The sequence below is a fragment of the Astatotilapia calliptera genome, chromosome 20, assembly GCF_964374335.1.
Source record: "Astatotilapia calliptera chromosome 20, fAstCal68.1, whole genome shotgun sequence".
NCBI classification, from domain to species: Eukaryota; Metazoa; Chordata; class Actinopteri; order Cichliformes; family Cichlidae; genus Astatotilapia; species Astatotilapia calliptera.
Window position 1 is genome coordinate 23,041,202 of NC_137441.1, and position 18,287 is coordinate 23,059,488.

The 18,287-nt window shown below is 45.4% G+C and overlaps 1 protein-coding gene across 2 annotated transcripts in view; it reads left to right on the forward strand.

The window, feature by feature from the left end:
- The window catches only part of plxnb1a (plexin b1a), an 86,971-nt gene that overhangs the window by 53,944 nt on the left and 14,740 nt on the right, over positions 1–18,287 (forward strand). For both annotated transcript variants that reach the window (XM_080294907.1, XM_080294909.1), the window contains 6 exons: positions 1,641–1,792; positions 1,877–1,982; positions 16,033–16,169; positions 16,252–16,425; positions 17,084–17,318; positions 17,426–17,668. In XM_080294907.1, the coding sequence (XP_080151033.1) occupies positions 1,641–1,792; positions 1,877–1,982; positions 16,033–16,169; positions 16,252–16,425; positions 17,084–17,318; positions 17,426–17,668 (1,047 nt within the window). The remainder of the gene's footprint in view (positions 1–1,640; positions 1,793–1,876; positions 1,983–16,032; positions 16,170–16,251; positions 16,426–17,083; positions 17,319–17,425; positions 17,669–18,287) is intronic.

Sequence of the window (18,287 nt, forward strand, 5' to 3'; positions counted from 1 at the left end):
ACACACAATATTCAAAACAAATAGTGCACAGTCATAAATTCCCCCTAATTTTGGTATGATCTGAGCTCAGGCACTAGGTGACTGAGCACAGCACTTGCGCATGCATGTGAGCGAGGGGGGAGAAGCTGCTGCCTGCGAGTTTTGCTGCAGACAGAGGAGAGCTTAAATTTGACCAGGTACCAAAGCAAATCATTCGTACTTTACAAATAATGTAAATATGACTGTGTATCACAAAAGAGTAACCACTGAATAAGCACTTAACAGCTTAGAAAAAGTGATTGGATGAATGAATTAGTTATATAAAGAGCTTTGAGTGCTCGGGGAGAGTAGAAAAGCGCTGTAGAAGAACCAGACCATTGGCATGCAAACCAGATGCTGAAACCACCCAAACTGGCTGCTTTCGATATGGAGGAGCAATGGCTCTACTCCAACTCCTCACGCTTAGCCCATTTGATCTCATTTTATCTGCTTGTATTCATGACCGCACTCTTTCAGTCATTACCTATATTTCATCACCATGAAATATGACTTATATATGAACCTCCACCTGATGTGGAAGGTGCATGATCTATGTTATATTTTCAAGCATGCCTGATTAAGCCCTATGGACACAGGCCTGATCAGCAGACACTTGCCTTCAAGTTCCCCTTCCCAAGCTGGGTTCCAGGAAAGGTTCCCATTTTCTTGCTTCCGGGCAAGGTGGTTGAGCTGCAAATCTTCCTCTTCATTTGTGTTTTCCGAATCGCTCGTTTTGCCAGTGGGAGACCATAAGAGTGGCTAATGCCCCAGAAACAATGGCTCCCAGGATCACACGGAAATGCAGACCTCTCCACTACTGAAAAATTGTGATTTGCTGAGGGGGAATAATAACATGTGTCTCATATGTTTTGATTTTTTATCATACAATCAAAGTTGAAATCAGATTTAAGGTGAGCACACAGATAATGTCCACCTTCAGCAGATGCCTAGAGAAACAAATTTACTGTGTCATAATCTTATCATTTTATGCCATTAAAGGCAAATATCTACGTTCCTCACAGTATGTTGAGAGGTGCTTGCTCACAACACCTGTGCATTAAAGCGGACTCCAAACCCTCATCATTTCATTTCTTCCATTTACATTCAAAATAATATACAAGATAACAACTGACGTTAAAACCCCCCACATATATCCAACAGTCTGATGAGCCCCACTTTTATTGTTGTTGTTATGTTGCTCATGCGAATATGTGCATGCTCACCTTCTGCTGTTCACACAGTTCATGCTGGCATACTGGTAAAGTTTAGAGCGTGTTTCCCCTATCTTTGCCCTGCCACCCCCAGCAACAATTCTTGCTTCAGGAAATAACAAAAGACTACAAGGAGATAAAAAAAAGAAGTTTTAATTCATTACAATGTCACTCTGTTTTGCTTTATGGTGACATTAGTTCTTTTTCTATGCTCAGGGATTCACTGTGAGCTAATCAGATGTAGAAGTAAATGATAGTAACTCCAGCTGAGGAACCAGTACATATGGGTCAATCATACCATGAGTACATCCTTATGTCCCCGCTGGTCCCTCATTTCTATCCTCCTAACTTGGCCACTGAGACATATCAGTTTTGATCATGCACAATATTCAGTTTGCTCTTGTGTTACAGCTGGACCCAGTATCCGGTCCCGTCGAGGGAGGGACAGTGGTGACCATTTCAGGCTCCAACCTTGGTCAGAGAGCCGAAGACATCCAGGGCTCAGTCACAGTGGCAGGTGTTCCTTGCAATGTGATCCACAGCAGATATGAAGTCTCCTCAAGGCAAGTCAGGGGCACACCTGTGTGTACACCGTTCTTTTATGTACCATACTCCCTTTGTGACAGTTCTGTGACTCTGTTGTGTAGGATAGTATGTGAAACTACAAGCAGTGGAGGGGAGAAGAGTGAGCAGGCCTCAGTCAAAGTGATGGGAGGAGGAGTCGGGCTGTCAGCTCAGTGTTTCCATTTCCAGGTAAATTAAGCAGCCATCAGTGTGTTTACATTAAACTGTAAAATGAAGTATGTGTGTGTACAAATCTGTTTTTCCTGTCTTCCTTCTTTCATCCCAACCGGACGCGGCAGGTTTCTTCCTTTTGAAAGGGAGTTTTTCCTTCCCGCTGTGCTTGCTCATAGGGGGTCATATTATAGTTGTTTTTTTTCTCTGTATGTATTATTGTAGGTTCTACCTTACAACGTAAAGCACCTTGAGGCGACTGTTGGTGTGATTAGGTGCTGTATAAATAACATTTACCGTAAATCCCGGACTACAGAGCGCACCTGATTAAAAGCCGCATGCTCTAATTTTAGAAAGAAAATCAATTTTGTACTTGAACAGGCCGCACCGGATTTTAAGCCGTATGCGTTTCAATTGTAATATAAGATATTTACACAGAGGTATTACACGTGAGGATTTTTAACGTTTAATTGAATCCGTAAGGTAACATAAACATGGTAACATAAATGTTAAGGTAACATACAAAAACACATACTGCAAATGCTTTTTTTTCTTCGAACAGCGCCTGTTACACGGCTACCTTTAAGTATACGTACGTATCAGTAACACACAAATTACGTTGCTTATGTTTTTTTTACGGAACAGTGCACAAACAACATTACAACGTCTCTTAACAACCAGTAAAAATATATACCGTATATATACTACTTAGAAATTTTATTGGTCTACTGTTACCAGGCAAAATGTTTTTGGCCGCAAGAAAAAAAATATGCATTAGCCGCACATCAGTATAAGCCGCAGTGTTCACAGCGTGGGAAAAAAGTAGCGGCATATGACCCGAAAACTACGGTAATTGAATTGTTTAGTCCAAAATCCAGCATTTGCAAAAGAGGGACGAAAGGAGAACAAAGCAAAACAAAATATAATAATACATTAGGTTGTGTGTATGCACACATGTTCAAGAAACAGCAATGCTAAAGAGAGATTTTAGGAGAAAGGCCTTGCAAGATATGTGTCGAGAATGACAAAGGATGAGGTCCACAATTAAGAGGCTGAGGTTGGCTCAGTCAGCAGCCTGTTTGTTCTGTATTTAATGAATTGAACATTTTTTCTCTTATCATTTATCTTGATTTGTGTCCATTTCGGTTATTTAGACTTACTCGTACAGTGTTGAGTCAACCCCAAACTGTTCAGAAAGAAGCCTGTTCACTCTTCAGAGAGCTCCAAATTCATATTACCCAGCTACCACGAATGGGTCAAAAAGAAAGAAATAATGCACTAAAAATGTAAATAAAATGAAACATTTCAAAAGTTTAAACTTCAAATGGGAACATAACAAAGTAACAAACGTAACAAAGGACCTAAAGATTCAAAGTAAAAGGAGTTGTTTCCTGAGAACCACTGTTGGGTTTATAGTGGCTCAAGCACTGTATCAGTCAGCAGGTACACCTTCCTGACATATTGTACTTATGTGTCTGTGTAACCGGTTTCTGCTTCATACCGCTGCAACAGTTCGGCCCAAACAGACTCCTTGACTCTGCGTTGTGTTGTGTTTTTAAGAAGACAAGGAGTCTCTGATCGATCGTTGCCACTTTATTTCCTGAATGGAAACAACGGTGTATTATCAGTGCACAGGCTCGCCACACACCACTCCGCACAGCACATTCTCGTATGGCTACGGCAGACTGGCAGCGACTACTGCAGCCATATTACAATTTCTAATATACAATAAAATAACAGCAACAACAAGTGATGTACCTGAATGGAAACAACGGTGTATTATCAGTGCACTGGCTCGCCACACACCACTCTGCACAGCACACTACGGCAGAACATCTCATTAGCATTCTGCTTTAGCATATAGTTTCACACATTAATAAACAAATGAAAAGTACATAAAATTGGTGTTGGACATGTGTCCACTAAGCACTTATTACACTCGGTGCCCATCAGCTAATCAAACATGTTTTATGTGTCTGTACTACTTAGCTATATCGTGTGTGGAACAATACAACTCACCTCTCGTATGGCTACGGCAGACTGGCAGCGATTACTGCAGCCAGCCTCACCTAACCAGCCACACCGAGAGGGGGGGCGCTGTTTCCCCATTACACTGACATTTGTGGCAAGTGGAATAATACCACATAAACACTGTTACATTCCCCCCTGCTGAATTCCACTTGCACACTCAAATAAACAAACACCACAAACAAAAAAAACACCCTTAAAAAAAAAACAGGTACACCACAGTCACCATAACACAGAGGACAAAAACCCAATAATCCTCAAAAAAAAAAAAGAACAAGATTAAAAAAAAAAAATCCAATAGCTAATCCACAGCTACCAACATGTGATAAATCTGCTCAGTAATACCAGGTCGTACAGTCAGAAAGAAAATTCAGTCAGAGGACTATCCCCAAAGGAAGTAGAAGAAGAAGTTGGCCAGACCCCTTCCAAAAAAAGAACAAAATATGCCAGTTACATATTTCATCACATCATAACTGTACGCCACTCTGACACAGAAAAATCAACGACAAATAATCAGTTTCAATTCTAAAGATCAAAGTCCCACTTCAACAACAATAGAATCAACTCACCATCATCAACAATATTTAAACTTTAACAGGTCTCTGATGCATCATTTCAATCAACCTGGAAACAGGCTTAAGTAACCGTCTCCCACTCGATCTAGCACGAGTCCCCACCACCCTGTTAACATCAATCGAGTCTGCGTTGGGCGGAACAACTGTGGTCGAGACATGACCCTCAATAGCAGCTTCATTGTCCTGGTCGCTGTCAGTAATGGCTGCAAACTCCAAAACAGAGGAGGCTGCAACTGGGGCCACAGACATAAGCAGGTCAGAATGTTGACCACCAGAGGTGGCATCTACCTGCTCCTCAGTGTCAACAGGGGGAACACTGGTACAGGAAAGCTCTTGATCCACCATGCTGCCTTCTGGTCGAGTAACCTCTGTCATCAGCGAGTCGCTGGACACTGCAGACGGTAAGTCAGACACCCAAGCTGTCGTCCTGTATTCAGCCGTGCCCACTGATGAGTTGCAGACAGCTTCTCCGTCGCATCCAACCATCAGCGAGCCAGACTCAGAAAGCTCATCTCCATCATCCTGAACTGAAGCACCACTGAGAAGAAGGAAGTTCACTGGCATTATCAGGTTGCGATGCACAACTTTCACTTGCCCTGTGGAATCATCCATCAGCTTAAAGGTGTGACTCTCATCATTTTTGTCAAAAACTGTATAGACAACACTCTCCCAGCGATCAGCAAGTTTTCTTTTGCCACGTCCCTTTTTGTTGGCCAAAAGGACGCGATCACCAATCGCTACTGGGGCTCCCCGCACCTTCCGGTTGTAGAGGTCCGTGTGACGCTTCAAATTTTTGCGTGCCACCTCCTGCGCCAAATCCATGGCCTCTTTGAGGTCCCTCCTCAATGTCTGGACATATCGATCATAGTTCATGATGTCTTGGTGCTCAATAACAGAGCCAAAGATCACATCAATCGGCAGTCTTGGCACTCTGCCAAACATCAGCAGAAATGGCGCATAGCCAGTTGTCTCATGGACTGTGCAGTTATAGGCGAATGTGAGAGCTTTCAGTGCATCAGGCCACCTTTGCTTGGCTCTTGGGGGTAATGCACGAATCATGTTGCCCAAGGTACGGTTCATCCTCTCGCAGGAGCCGTTTCCCATCGGATGGTATGGGGTCGTGTGAGACTTCTGGACACCTGCCACATTCAATAGCTCGGCAATGAGCACACTCTCAAAATTAGCTCCCTGATCTGAGTGAAGGCGTTTCGGAAAGCCGTAGATGCAGAAGTAGTTATGCCAGAGTTGGTGTGCCACCGCCTTAGCAGACTGATAGCTCAGGCCTTTCTATGCCCCAATCTTAGTAAAGTGGTCTGTGACCACAAGCACATCCACTGATTTGTTCGCCGAATCCTCCGCAGACCAAAAATCTATGCAGACCAGTTCAAGAGGCTCTGATGTTCTGATATTCTCCAAAGGTGCTCTCGCCTCTGGCTCAGGCGACTTGCTAACAACACACGTTCTGCAGCACCGTACATACTCTGACACATGTTTGGCCATACCAGGCCAGTAGAATTTATGCCTGGCCAGATTAAGTGTTCGTTGTTGTCCCTGGTGAACGGCTTCATCATGGACGCCTTTCAGTACAGCGAGCCGCAAGGTTGGCGGAACAAATGGTAAATGGCCTGCATTTGTATAGCGCTTTTCTAGTCCATAGGACCCCAAAGCGCTTTACACTACATTCAGTCATCCACCCATTCACACACACATTCACACACTGGCGATAGCAAGCTACATTGTAGCCACAGTTGCCCTGGGGCGCACTGACAGAGGCGAGGCTGCCGGACACAGGCGCCACCGGGCCCTCTGACCACCACCAGTAGGCAAACACGGGGTTAGTATCTTGCCCAAGGATATTTGGCATGCAGCCAGGGTGCAGCCTGGGATCGAACCACCGACCTTCTGCTTAGTGGCTGACCTGCTCTGCCACCTGAGCTACAGCCACCCACAACATACAGATAAGTCTTTGTCTTTGAGATTGGATTCTTGGAGACTCGATACAGCACACCATCTCTCACAGTTAACTTGTCCCAAGCCCTTAGAAATCTCTTCGTATCAACCGGTTCACTTGCCCGCTCCCTCCTCGAGGGTCTCTGTCCCCTTTCCACATAGGAGATCACTCTGCACAGCACATCATCACGCCGCTGGTGTCCCACTAGGTCATCACGCGAGAAGGGTTGAGAGTCAGACTGGTTTGGCGTAAGCACAGTCTGAGAGCACTGGGGCAGAAGGAGAGCATGTGGCCACACCCTGGACTCATGTTCACTATGGGCCTGGAAGACAGCTCCCACCTCAGAAGATGTCAGCATTCCTGTCTGTGCAACAGCCGTGCACTGCGAAACAACAGGCTGGTCATTGCTTGAGGCCTTATCAGCTGAGTGAACAGTCCATCTGAAGGCCTCCTGAACCCCACCAGTGGCGACTGCCTCTGCTTCTGCCAGAAGTTCCTTATATGGAACCCTTATCAACCGGTGGGAGGCCCTGGGGTGCACGAAGGGCCCCCTGCTCAGCGCGTCAGCAACCACATTTTTAGGACCAGGAATGTACTTTATGTCAAACTGGAAAGGCGCTAGCTTTGCGATCCACCTCTGCTCACATGCATCCAGTCTTGGCTTAGAAAGTATGTAAGTGAGAGGGTTATTATCCGTCCATACGGTAAACTGATGACCCCTCAACCAGTGATGAAACTTGTCGCACACCGCCCACTTCAATGCAAAGAACTCCAGCCTATGCGCTGGGTACTTGGACTGTGCATGATTGAGTGTCTTACTGGCAAAGGTGATCGGACTTGATGTAGAAGCCCCAGTAGGAACTTGCGACAACACGGCACCAAGGCCACTGCTGGAGGCATCAACAGAGAGCAAAAAGGGCTCCTCAAAATTAGGATGGGCCAGGAGCACTCGATCCAACAAGGCCTGCTTCAGCTCATTGAAAGCTGCCCTGCATTCATCCGTCCAGTCCTCCTCACACAGCTTTGTATGCACCAGCACTTCGCCGTGAACCACGAGGGCCTTTATCCCCAGATGTCAGCCGAAACAGAGGTTTTGCGATGGATGAGCAGTTCTCAATAAATTGTTGGTAGAATATTACCATCCCCAAAAATGAGCGGACCTTCTGTTGGGATGGGACACTCGAACCCTCTTCCATAAGGTCTGCCTCTGCAAGGGATGTAATGGATGCTATTTTGTCAGGGTCTGACTGTATCCCATCAGCATTTACAATGTGCCCCAGGAATTTCACAGACTGTCCCAGAAAATGGCACTTCTTTGGAGCCAACTTAAGGTTGTGAACCTGGAGTCTCTGGAACACCATATGCAAACGCTCCAGTGCCAATTCTTCTGTCGGGGCAAAAACCAGAACATCGTCAAGATAACACAGCACACTGAGGAAGTTCTGATCCCCAAAAATGCCTAGCATCCTCATGAAGGTGGCCGGACTATTGCACAGTCCTTGTGGCATACGATTATATTCGTACAACCCAAATGGAGACGTAAATGCCGTGTACTTACGGTCCTCCTCATGCACCTCCACATTATAATAACCCGAAGTCAAGTCCATTGTGGAGAACAATCCGTTCCCTCCCAAAGCAGCCAGTGCGTCAGCCGGATGTGGGAGTGGGTGAGCATCTTTGACAGTTCTAGCATTAAGCCAGCGAAAGTCGTTACAGATTCTTAACTCACCGGACTTCTTCCAAACTAAGACCAGGGGTGATGCAAACTCACTGCAAGACTTCCGAATTATTTCCCGTTCCTCCATGTCATTCAGAACCTCTCTTAGTTTTTCATAATGAGTCGGCGGCACACGTCGGCATGGCAACCGGAATGGCTTATCGTCCACAACTTGAATTCGATGTAGGCAGCCGTTAGCCTTGCCACAATCCAGCTTGTCTCTCGAGAAGATAGACTCAAACTGGGCAATAAGGCCAGTTTTTCTTTGCCAGCCGGCGAAACTGCACATGAATCAATGTCGATATCAGACAGCCCCAGATTTTGCAGCACTGCATGTAAGGGGCTACAACCACTTGTCACCTCCTGTGAGGGTAAATCATCTGGCAGAGTGGAAACATCAGTGACTAGACTCTGCTCATCATGGCACCAAGCTGAGCCAGTAGACCGTTGCATGTTCTGTTGCAAGTAGGAGCCAGTGGGGCTGAAGTTCTCCACTGCTGCACAGGGGGACATGTCAGCCAACTTCATGTTCCGTTTCAGTGTTATCAGCTTGTCAAAGGGGTTCAGCACTTTCACAGGGAGCCACCCATCACTGTTTAGATGCGCTACAGTTCTCCCAACCATAACTGACCTCGGTCCAGACCTTGACTCGGTGGGCTCTACAACTACAGCACTGCCCACTTCCCCATTATTCATTAGCTGCAGCCTGCCCCAAACAAGGTGTTCTGTCAAGGGCTCTAATGCTACAGCTCTCTTTAGCTTGACAGTTCCGATCTTATCACCAACATGCCCTGGGGCCACCACTCCTGACATTGAACTCAGCAGATTTTTATTAGGCTGTTCTTCAGCACTCAGGGTCTTGCTGCATTCCTCTCCTAAATGTCCCTTTTCCCTCAGGCGATTACCCAGATACCTCATTAGGTTTCTGCCCAAAATGAGGTCCTCACTCTGCCCTGCAATCACCAACATTGGCACAACAACTTTACAGCCATACATCTCCACCGTAATGTCACACACACCTGATGGAACGGTCCTCGAACCACCACAGCCAATCAGGACGACATCCGTGGGTTGCAAGGTGGGGGTCTGCAGCACTGCATGATGTAATAGTTGGGGCATCATATTGGTGCTGAGGGTGCAGGCCATAGAGCCACTGTCAAGCATGGCTTTAACAGACACTTTGCCACCCAGGGTCACATTTTCATAGAACAGCTCATCATGCTGTGTTAGTCTGTGTGTGTTCTGAAGAACGGGTCTCCGGCCTAGCTGGCGCTCCTCACAAACAGTGTGTAATACAGATTCTAAATCATCAAAATCATCCTCTTTGGGGGCAATTTCAGGCCTAACACTTGCCCCCCCACATGTAGGCCATCTAGTTTCCCAGCTGCTGGGTGGCTGATTCAGGCCCCCTCACTCTGACATTCACGGCCCTGGGGCATTGAGCCCGTGTGTGGTTCCCAGCATGGCAGATGAAACACAGCTGATGGGCTCTACAGTGGTGATACGTAGAGTGTTCAGTGTCACCACAAATCACGCAAGGCACAATTTTGTGTGTTTGGTTCCGGGGGACCCTTACATCATCCTTAGCAGGCAGTTTTGCTTGTCGAGGCTGTCCCTCCAGGATTTTCTCTAACAGGGCTATCACATGATCAAGACGATCAGTAGGTGGTTTTGCATGAAGGTCGGTAAGTGATGCTGAGACAGAGGTTGGTGATGGTGTAGTACACTTACTGTTGCCTGTCGCCTGCTGCACATTAGGACTCACCTCCTGTTGCTGAAAACTCAAGGCACTGACTGCACTAAACTGAGGGGTGCACTTCCGGTCCTTGCCATGCTTCAGCAATTTCTCGTGCACATCAGCAACCGTCCACTGCTGCAGGGGCTTGCACTTGAAAATAAGAGACAGTTCTGAGTCTGGACTAGGGATGGGTATCGTTTAGGTTTTATCCGATACCGGTGCCAAATCGGTACTTTTGAAACGGTGCCGGTGCTCAAACTGTGCTCAAACCGGTGCTTAAAGAATGGAGAACACAAAATTGGTCCAAAAACCTCTCATGTTCAGCTGGTTTTTTGTAAAAAGATAACAATGTTAGCCTTTTCTGCAGCAATGGGGCATATATGGTATCACTCTTGGCTGGAAGCAGTGCTTAAACAATGGAAAAAACACAAACTTTGTCCATAAACCTCTCATGTTTAACTGTTTTCCACTTTTTCTTTGGTCATTTTAGCCTTTTTGGCCAGGGTGAAGGGAGTATCTGCCATCAAACAAGAAGACAGCCGCATGTAGCTATGATGATGTTTGCTAGTTTACCTTACCTGCATTAATGTAATAACGTGGTTAGCCTACTCAACGTAAATTACACACGAACAACATTAAGCTACTCACGCAGAGAAGAACGGCTGCTGCTGCCATCATCATCCTCATCATTTCTGCTACACTGGCAGGGCTAGGGGCCAGGACTCTACTCTTCGTGTTTTTGGGGGATGTTGCTAACTCCGGGTCCGATAACAGGCGAGTAGATGCGCTCGGTGTGGTGTGAGGTCTCGCAGCAAGCTATCAAATACGGCGCATTTCTCAGCTTTTAAAAAAAACCGCTATGCATCGCCAGGTGTTTCATCGGATTCGAGGTGTTACCTCCTTTGACAGTATCACAGTATCAGCTTAAAGCACTTGTTGCAGGCTGCTGAGTTTGCATATTTTGCTGTGAAGTACAGCCAGACTTTTGACCGCTTCGCCTTGGGCATTTTTAATCTGTAGCTCTGCTCTAAAAAAACGTACGTACCTGGACCCGCCTACTATCCTCGGAAACGTAAAATGATTGGCTAGAAGTGTATCACAGCTCAGGAAAAAAAAAGCACCGAAATAAAGCACCGAAATGTGCGCTGCTTTTCGGTCTGGTTACTACCGTTTGTCAGAACCGGTGCCATCATGGTACCGGACACCGGTACCCATCCCTAGTCTGGACAGTGGCGGATAAACATAGCAGTCAGCTCTTTTGTCAGATATGCAAAGGACTTATTTTGTCTCTTCAGACAGTCTTCATTCACCTCCATGGCTCTGTTCAACCTGAGCCAGTAATCAAACGGTGTTTCACCTGAGTTGGGTAGTGTTGCATAAAAGTCAGCTAAAGGCATGCTTGAACAGGCAGTGTCACTGAAGTGCTGCTTTAAGATCTCAAAAATGGGCTCTGGGCCCCTCTCAAGACACACAGATGGCTTACTACATAAGCCCACCTTGACTATTTCTCGTGCCCTCCCCAGCAGTTTACTTAGCACATCATCAGCTTGTTCAGCAACTGGTACCCCTCTTCTCTTAAAAAAAAGTCATCATTTCCTCCCATTCCTGAACACTGCATGTATCACAGCCATCCCCTCTAAAACACACAGGTTCTTTAACATCAGACTTTACAATCACATTCAATAGTGAGGGTTCTGATAACACATTATTGGCAGATCCAACAACACTGTTTCCCACTCCAGAGCCCAACCGAGATTCAAGACAAGAGGCAATGCTTTCCCCAATAGAAAACCCAATTTGCGTTGCAATCTCTGCATAAAGGTTCTCTTTTGTGGGACTGGTTTCTGATCTAGTATTTTGTAGATTATCACAGTTCCCATTTAACTCAGCAAGGACAGGCTTAGGTGTGGAGGAAACTGGGGCTGTCAGCAACCTTGATCTGCCTCTGCCAAATGAATGCAGAGGGGTAAAACCAACTGCCCCCCTTCCCCTGCCAAAACTGGGAAAATCTGCCATGGCTCAGCAATGTGTTTCTCCCCTTTTTTATTTTTTCGTTTTTATTTTTTTTTCTTTCTACCTCTCCAAAAAAAAAAAAGAAAGCACAGAGCCCCACCCCGATGTCTCTAAAGAACGCAGAAAATGGCAGGACTAAGAAAAGCCAGTCTCCCGCGACTTTTCCACCTTCCAGGAAGTAGACGCCCCCCGTTGCGGTCGCAGGATTGCAGGAGCTTGGGTCACGGCACCAGTGTAACCGGTTTCTGCTTCATACCGCTGCAACAGTTCGGCCCAAACAGACTCCTTGATTCTGCGTTGTGTTGTGTTTTTAAGAAGACAAGGAGTCTCTGATCGATCGTTGCCACTTTATTTCCTGAATGGAAACAACGGTGTATTATCAGTGCACAGGCTCGCCACACACCACTCCGCACAGCACACTCTCGTATGGCTACGGCAGACTGGCAGCGATTACTGCAGCCATATTACAATTTCTAATATACAATAAAATAACAGCAACAACAAGTGATGTACCTGAATGGAAACAACGGTGTATTATCAGTGCACTGGCTCGCCACACACCACTCTGCACAGCACACTACGGCAGAACATCTCATTAGCATTCCGCTTTAGCATATAGTTTCACACATTAATAAACAAATGAAAAGTACATAAAATTGGTGTTGGACATGTGTCCACTAAGCACTTATTACACTCGGTGCCCATCAGCTAATCAAACATGTTTTATGTGTCTGTACTACTTAGCTATATCGTGTGCGGAACAATACAACTCACCTCTCGTATGGCTACGGCAGACTGGCAGCGATTACTGCAGCCAGCCTCACCTAACCTGTTTCCCCATTACACTGACATTTGTGGCAAGTGGAATAATACCACATAAACACTGTTACATCTACATATTCTCATGATGTCAATGTATATGAACAACAGTGTGAAGCCCTTATAGATAGCTCAGGCAGGCACTTCCAGCTGCACTTCCTCACACACTTGCAGTCTGTTTCTATCTATCTACAGATTTTCTCTCTGACATGCCTGCAGTACCTGCTCTTTCAACCCCTTCATCACCTTCAGCATCCACCTCAGCCTCAGTGGAAGGGGGAATATTTATGCATCGCTCACTAATGTCTTTCTTTTGCATGGTCCTCTGATTGGCTCAGAAGCTAGACACCTAAATTCTGTTCTTTTCTATTTTAACATCTTGAGATCAAAAATCTTTTTCCTGTGCGTGTCCTAGGCCAACATAAGCACCATTAATCTGTCAGTTAAATGTGAGCTTTCTGGCTGAACTGTTATAATCAAAATGAAGTTTACAGCAGTAACAGTTCTATTCATAGCAGTAGAGCTGTAACTACATACAGGGAGTGCAGAATTATTAGGCAAATGAGTATTTTGTCCACATCATCCTCTTCATGCATGTTGTCTTACTCCAAGCTGTATAGGCTCGAAAGCCTACTACCAATTAAGCATATTAGGTGATGTGCATCTCTGTAATGAGAAGGGGTGTGGTCTAATGACATCAACACCCTATATCAGGTGTGCATAATTATTAGGCAACTTCCTTTCCTTTGGCAAAATGGGTCAAAAGAAGGACTTGACGGGCACAGAAAAGTCAAAAATAGTGAGATATCTTGCAGAGGGATGCAGCAGTCTCAAAATTGCAAAGCTTCTGAAGCGTGATCATCGAACAATCAAGCGTTTCATTCAAAATAGTCAACAGGGTCGCAAGAAGCGTGTGGAAAAACCAAGGCGCAAAATAACTGCCCGTGAACTGAGAAAAGTCAAGCGTGCAGCTGCCAAGATGCCACTTGCCACCAGTTTGGCCATATTTCAGAGCTGCAACATCACTGGAGTGCCCAAAAGCACAAGGTGTGCAATACTCAGAGACATGGCCAAGGTAAGAAAGGCTGAAAGACGACCACCACTGAACAAGACACACAAGCTGAAACGTCAAGACTGGGCCAAGAAATATCTCAAGACTGATTTTTCTACGGTTTTATGGACTGATGAAATGAGAGTGAGTCTTGATGGGCCAGATGGATGGGCCCGTGGCTGGATTGGTAAAGGGCAGAGAGCTCCAGTCCGACTCAGACGCCAGCAAGGTGGAGGTGGAGTACTGGTTTGGGCTGGTATCATCAAAGATGAGCTTGTGGGGCCTTTTCGGGTTGAGGATGGAGTCAAGCTCAACTCCCAGTCCTACTGCCAGTTTCTGGAAGACACCTTCTTCAAGCAGTGGTACAGGAAGAAGTCTGCATCCTTCAAGAAAAACATGATTTTCATGCAGGACAATGCTCCATCACACGCGTCCAAGTACTCCACAGCGTGGCTGGCAAGAAAGGGTATAAAAGAAGAAAAACTAATGACATGGCCTCCTTGTTCACCTGATCTGAACCCCATTGAGAACCTGTGGTCCATCATCAAATGTGAGATTTACAAGGAGGGAAAACAGTACACCTCTCTGAGCAGTGTCTGGGAGGCTGTGGTTGCTGCTGCACGCAATGTTGATGGTGAACAGATCAAAACACTGACAGAATCCATGGATGGCAGGCTTTTGAGTGTCCTTGCAAAGAAAGGTGGCTATATTGGTCGTTGATTTGTTTTTGTTTTGTTTTTGAATGTCAGAAATGTATATTTGTGAATGTGGAGATGTTATATTGGTTTCACTGGTAAAAATAAATAATTGAAATGGGTATATATTTGTTTTTTGTTAAGTTGCCTAATAATTATGCACAGTAATAGTCACCTGCACACACAGATATCCCCCTAAAATAGCTAAAACTAAAAACAAACTAAAAACTACTTCCAAAAACATTCAGCTTTGATATTAATGAGTTTTTTGGGTTCATTGAGAACATGGTTGTTGTTCAATAATAAAATTATTCCTCAAAAATACAACTTGCCTAATAATTCTGCACTCCCTGTACTGATGTAATGATGTAACGGTATAGCAGTTCAGCACGTTCTTCAATTCAAACAAGTCGGGTTACTCAGGCGTTACGCACGGTGAAATGCTAAGCAGACTAGTTCATTTTCTGTCTCTCTTATCAGACACGCACAGATACACGCACTCATGCGCGCGCGCGCGCACGCACACACACACACACACACACACACACACACACACACACACACACACACACACACACACACACACACACACACACACGGTCTGCATATGTGAGAATCAGATAAGACATTGCTTTTCTTTGTTGTGAAATCTAGCTGCCAAGATCACTTATGAGGAAAACTGGGTTATATTCATACGTGATGTTAAATGTTTATGTGTCCATAAACACCCTTCTTATCTGCAGAAACTGCTGCAGCACAGTGCAGCAATTTACAAGAAATTAAACAAGCATTTCAAAAAACCAAACAAAACCAGGCCATCTCAGGGGCATTTTCACACCCAGATCACAGGCAGCAGTTATTTAGTTTGAACTCTGCTGTGATTCCCCCTGAGTTTGCTCCAGTTGCACATGCAAGAACACGCTAATCGCCCTGGGGTGTGGACCAAAGCAGATGGACCCAGACCTGACCGAGATGGGCGGGAGCGGGGGGGGGTTCCCCTGGTATTTTTTAAAACGCCTCCTTTGGAGAAAGTGATGAGGCTGCAATGTGTCAGCACTCGAGTGTGGCATTAGGAAGAGTCGTCCACAACTGCTGCTGTTTGTGAGAGAAGCTTTCTCACAACAGAAATCTGGCCAATTACGGAAACCTCAGCTCCCACATGGATTTTCTTAATAAGGCCTCAAAGTGTGTTTGAAATGCAAGAAAGGCACTGCAATACAATACAGTAGGAGCGCATCTACTTATTTACATAGCAGAAGAAGGACTGAAGCCCTGATGGTAGACTTAATTAAGTCTACCATCTTTGCAAATGACAAGCAAATGAATTGCTACCTTCAACGGCCATCAGGCACACTACCAGTGTTTTCCAGAATGCCCTGGCCTTTCTTTTTATCTTCCCTATAAATCTTCATCTTAGTATTGAGTTATCGATTACACTTTTATTCTTTGCGTCTCATGCTTGATCTCTCTTCTCTCTCCAGAATCCCGTGCTAAGCAGCATCTTCCCCCACAGAGGGCCCAAAGCAGGTGGCTCCTCTCTCACCATCACAGGCCAAGCACTGAGGACAGGACACCTGAACGAAGTCAGCGTCTTAATTGGAGGAATACCGTGTGATGTGTAAGCACTTCCAGAATAAATCCTGTTCATGCTGCAGGATTTGATTTGTGGGTTAAAATCTAAAAGACGTTCCTCTTCTCAGGCGCGACATCCAGAAGGATCACATCAGCTGTCTGACCCGAGGCAGCAACAGGACGGGAGAACACGGCATCACTGTGCGGTTTGGTGGTGCAGAGCGCCACCTGAAGGGCTCGGTGTATCATTACACCCCCAACCCAAACATCACCAAGGCTGCTCCGTCCAAAAGCTTTCTCAGGTGCTTTAGTGGAATATAACTGTATACATCTAGTCCATTAATGAAGTCAAGTAAAATGCTTTTAATATTATAAAATCCATTTTTATTAAATCACCAATAAAATGGATCATCACCCATATTATCTATTTGATGAGCTTAAAAACTTTAGTTTCAGAGTCTAAAGAGAAACATAAGTTTTTCCATATTGAAACAAACCTATAGAAAGCTATAGAAAAGGGACACACACGGTTTATAAAACAAACCCCAATCCAAGATTAATACAGTCACCTCACAGCAATCTGCTGGCCGGCCGGGGCCTTTCTGTGTGGAGTTTGCATGTGCTCCCTTTGCCTGCATGGGCTCTCCTCCCACATCTTAGGGATTTTGGTGATTCTAAACTGGCTTTAGGTGAATATGATTGTAGAGGACTGTAACTCTGTGTTAACCCTGTAATGGACGGTCAGTGTGGCCGGCGTGTGCTCTCCTCTCACCCAATGACAGCTGGAATGGGCTCAACACAGGCTGGGTTAGCCCCCCAAATTACACTTGTATCAGTGCATGTGTAAGGTATTAAGCAATTCGGTATTAAATATTGCAGTATTGTAAAAGTGACGACAGACATATTAAATTAACACAAATCCACTGAACTCATTTTCTTTCCTACTGCTTTCCCCCACAGTGGAGGCAGAATCATCACAGTTTCTGGTCAGAACCTGGATGTGGTCCAGGAGCCAAAAATGAGGGTTACCCTCAGTCCTCGTGATACTCTCCCTCCCAGGAGGCGGAGAAGTGTGGTTAAGAAGAAAGAAGGAAGCCTGAACCGAGGACAGGATCACCAGGGTCCGCTGAAGAGATGGAGGAGGATTGTTCCAGAGGCGGACTGCCCTGAGGGGACGCTCTGCCATGTCAAACAGGTGTCTTCATGGGATTGTACAGAAATGATTATTTACTGCACTGATTTTGTTTAAAATACGCATCCAAGGATTATCTTCTTTTTCACTTCCCCCGTGCTCTCTTCCAGTACGAGTCTCGCTGCACGGTGAACAGCTCCTCCCTCATCTTGTGCCCGACCCCAGCCGTGGGCCCGGAGGCCATTAATGCAAGGGTCAAAGTTCACTTCCTGTTGGACAGCCTTCATTTTGACTTCAACACCGTGGGTAAGGAAGCCTTTAGGTATGAGCTCAACCCCACGCTCTACAAGCTGAACCGGAATGATCCCAGCAAGCCGTACCATCACAAACCCGGCAGCATCATCTCTGTCGAGGTGAGTTACGGGAACCTCGAGCTCGAAATAAACTGGCACCACTTTGTTTCTGCTCAAGACTGTGTTAAACAAACAGTCTCACAGTGTTGTTGAAGTCAGTCTGAAAAAATAAAATAAAACGCTAACAATGAATAGAAAACGCAACAACATGCCACTTTATGGAAGAAGTAGTTGTTGTGGTTAGATGGACAAAACTCTCTGGTGACAGGTCTGTCATTTCCTGTTTCTGTACTACTTTCAGCAGTGTGGTAAGTTTTAACAGTCAGTTTCTTTAGTAAGGTCCCTACCTGAGAGAAGCAACCTCTCTGCACTGCAGTAAAGTACACTGCGCTGCAGGCATGATAAGAGCTGTATGAATGCTCCTAATATGGAAAGGAAATTGGATAAAACCCATATAAATCCCACATTTAATAATTGCACACTATCAAAATAGTCATAAAAACGATCATCGTGATTGACAAAGTAATGCAGATAATGTGTTTCCTATTTCATGTGGAGTCATTCTCAAGGCACACTCAGACCAAATGCTGTATGCATACATTGCCTCCTTGTGGGCACAATATGCAACTACATCTTTAAATAACATAAAAGGCTTTAAGAAGTCTGCATAGGACCACCT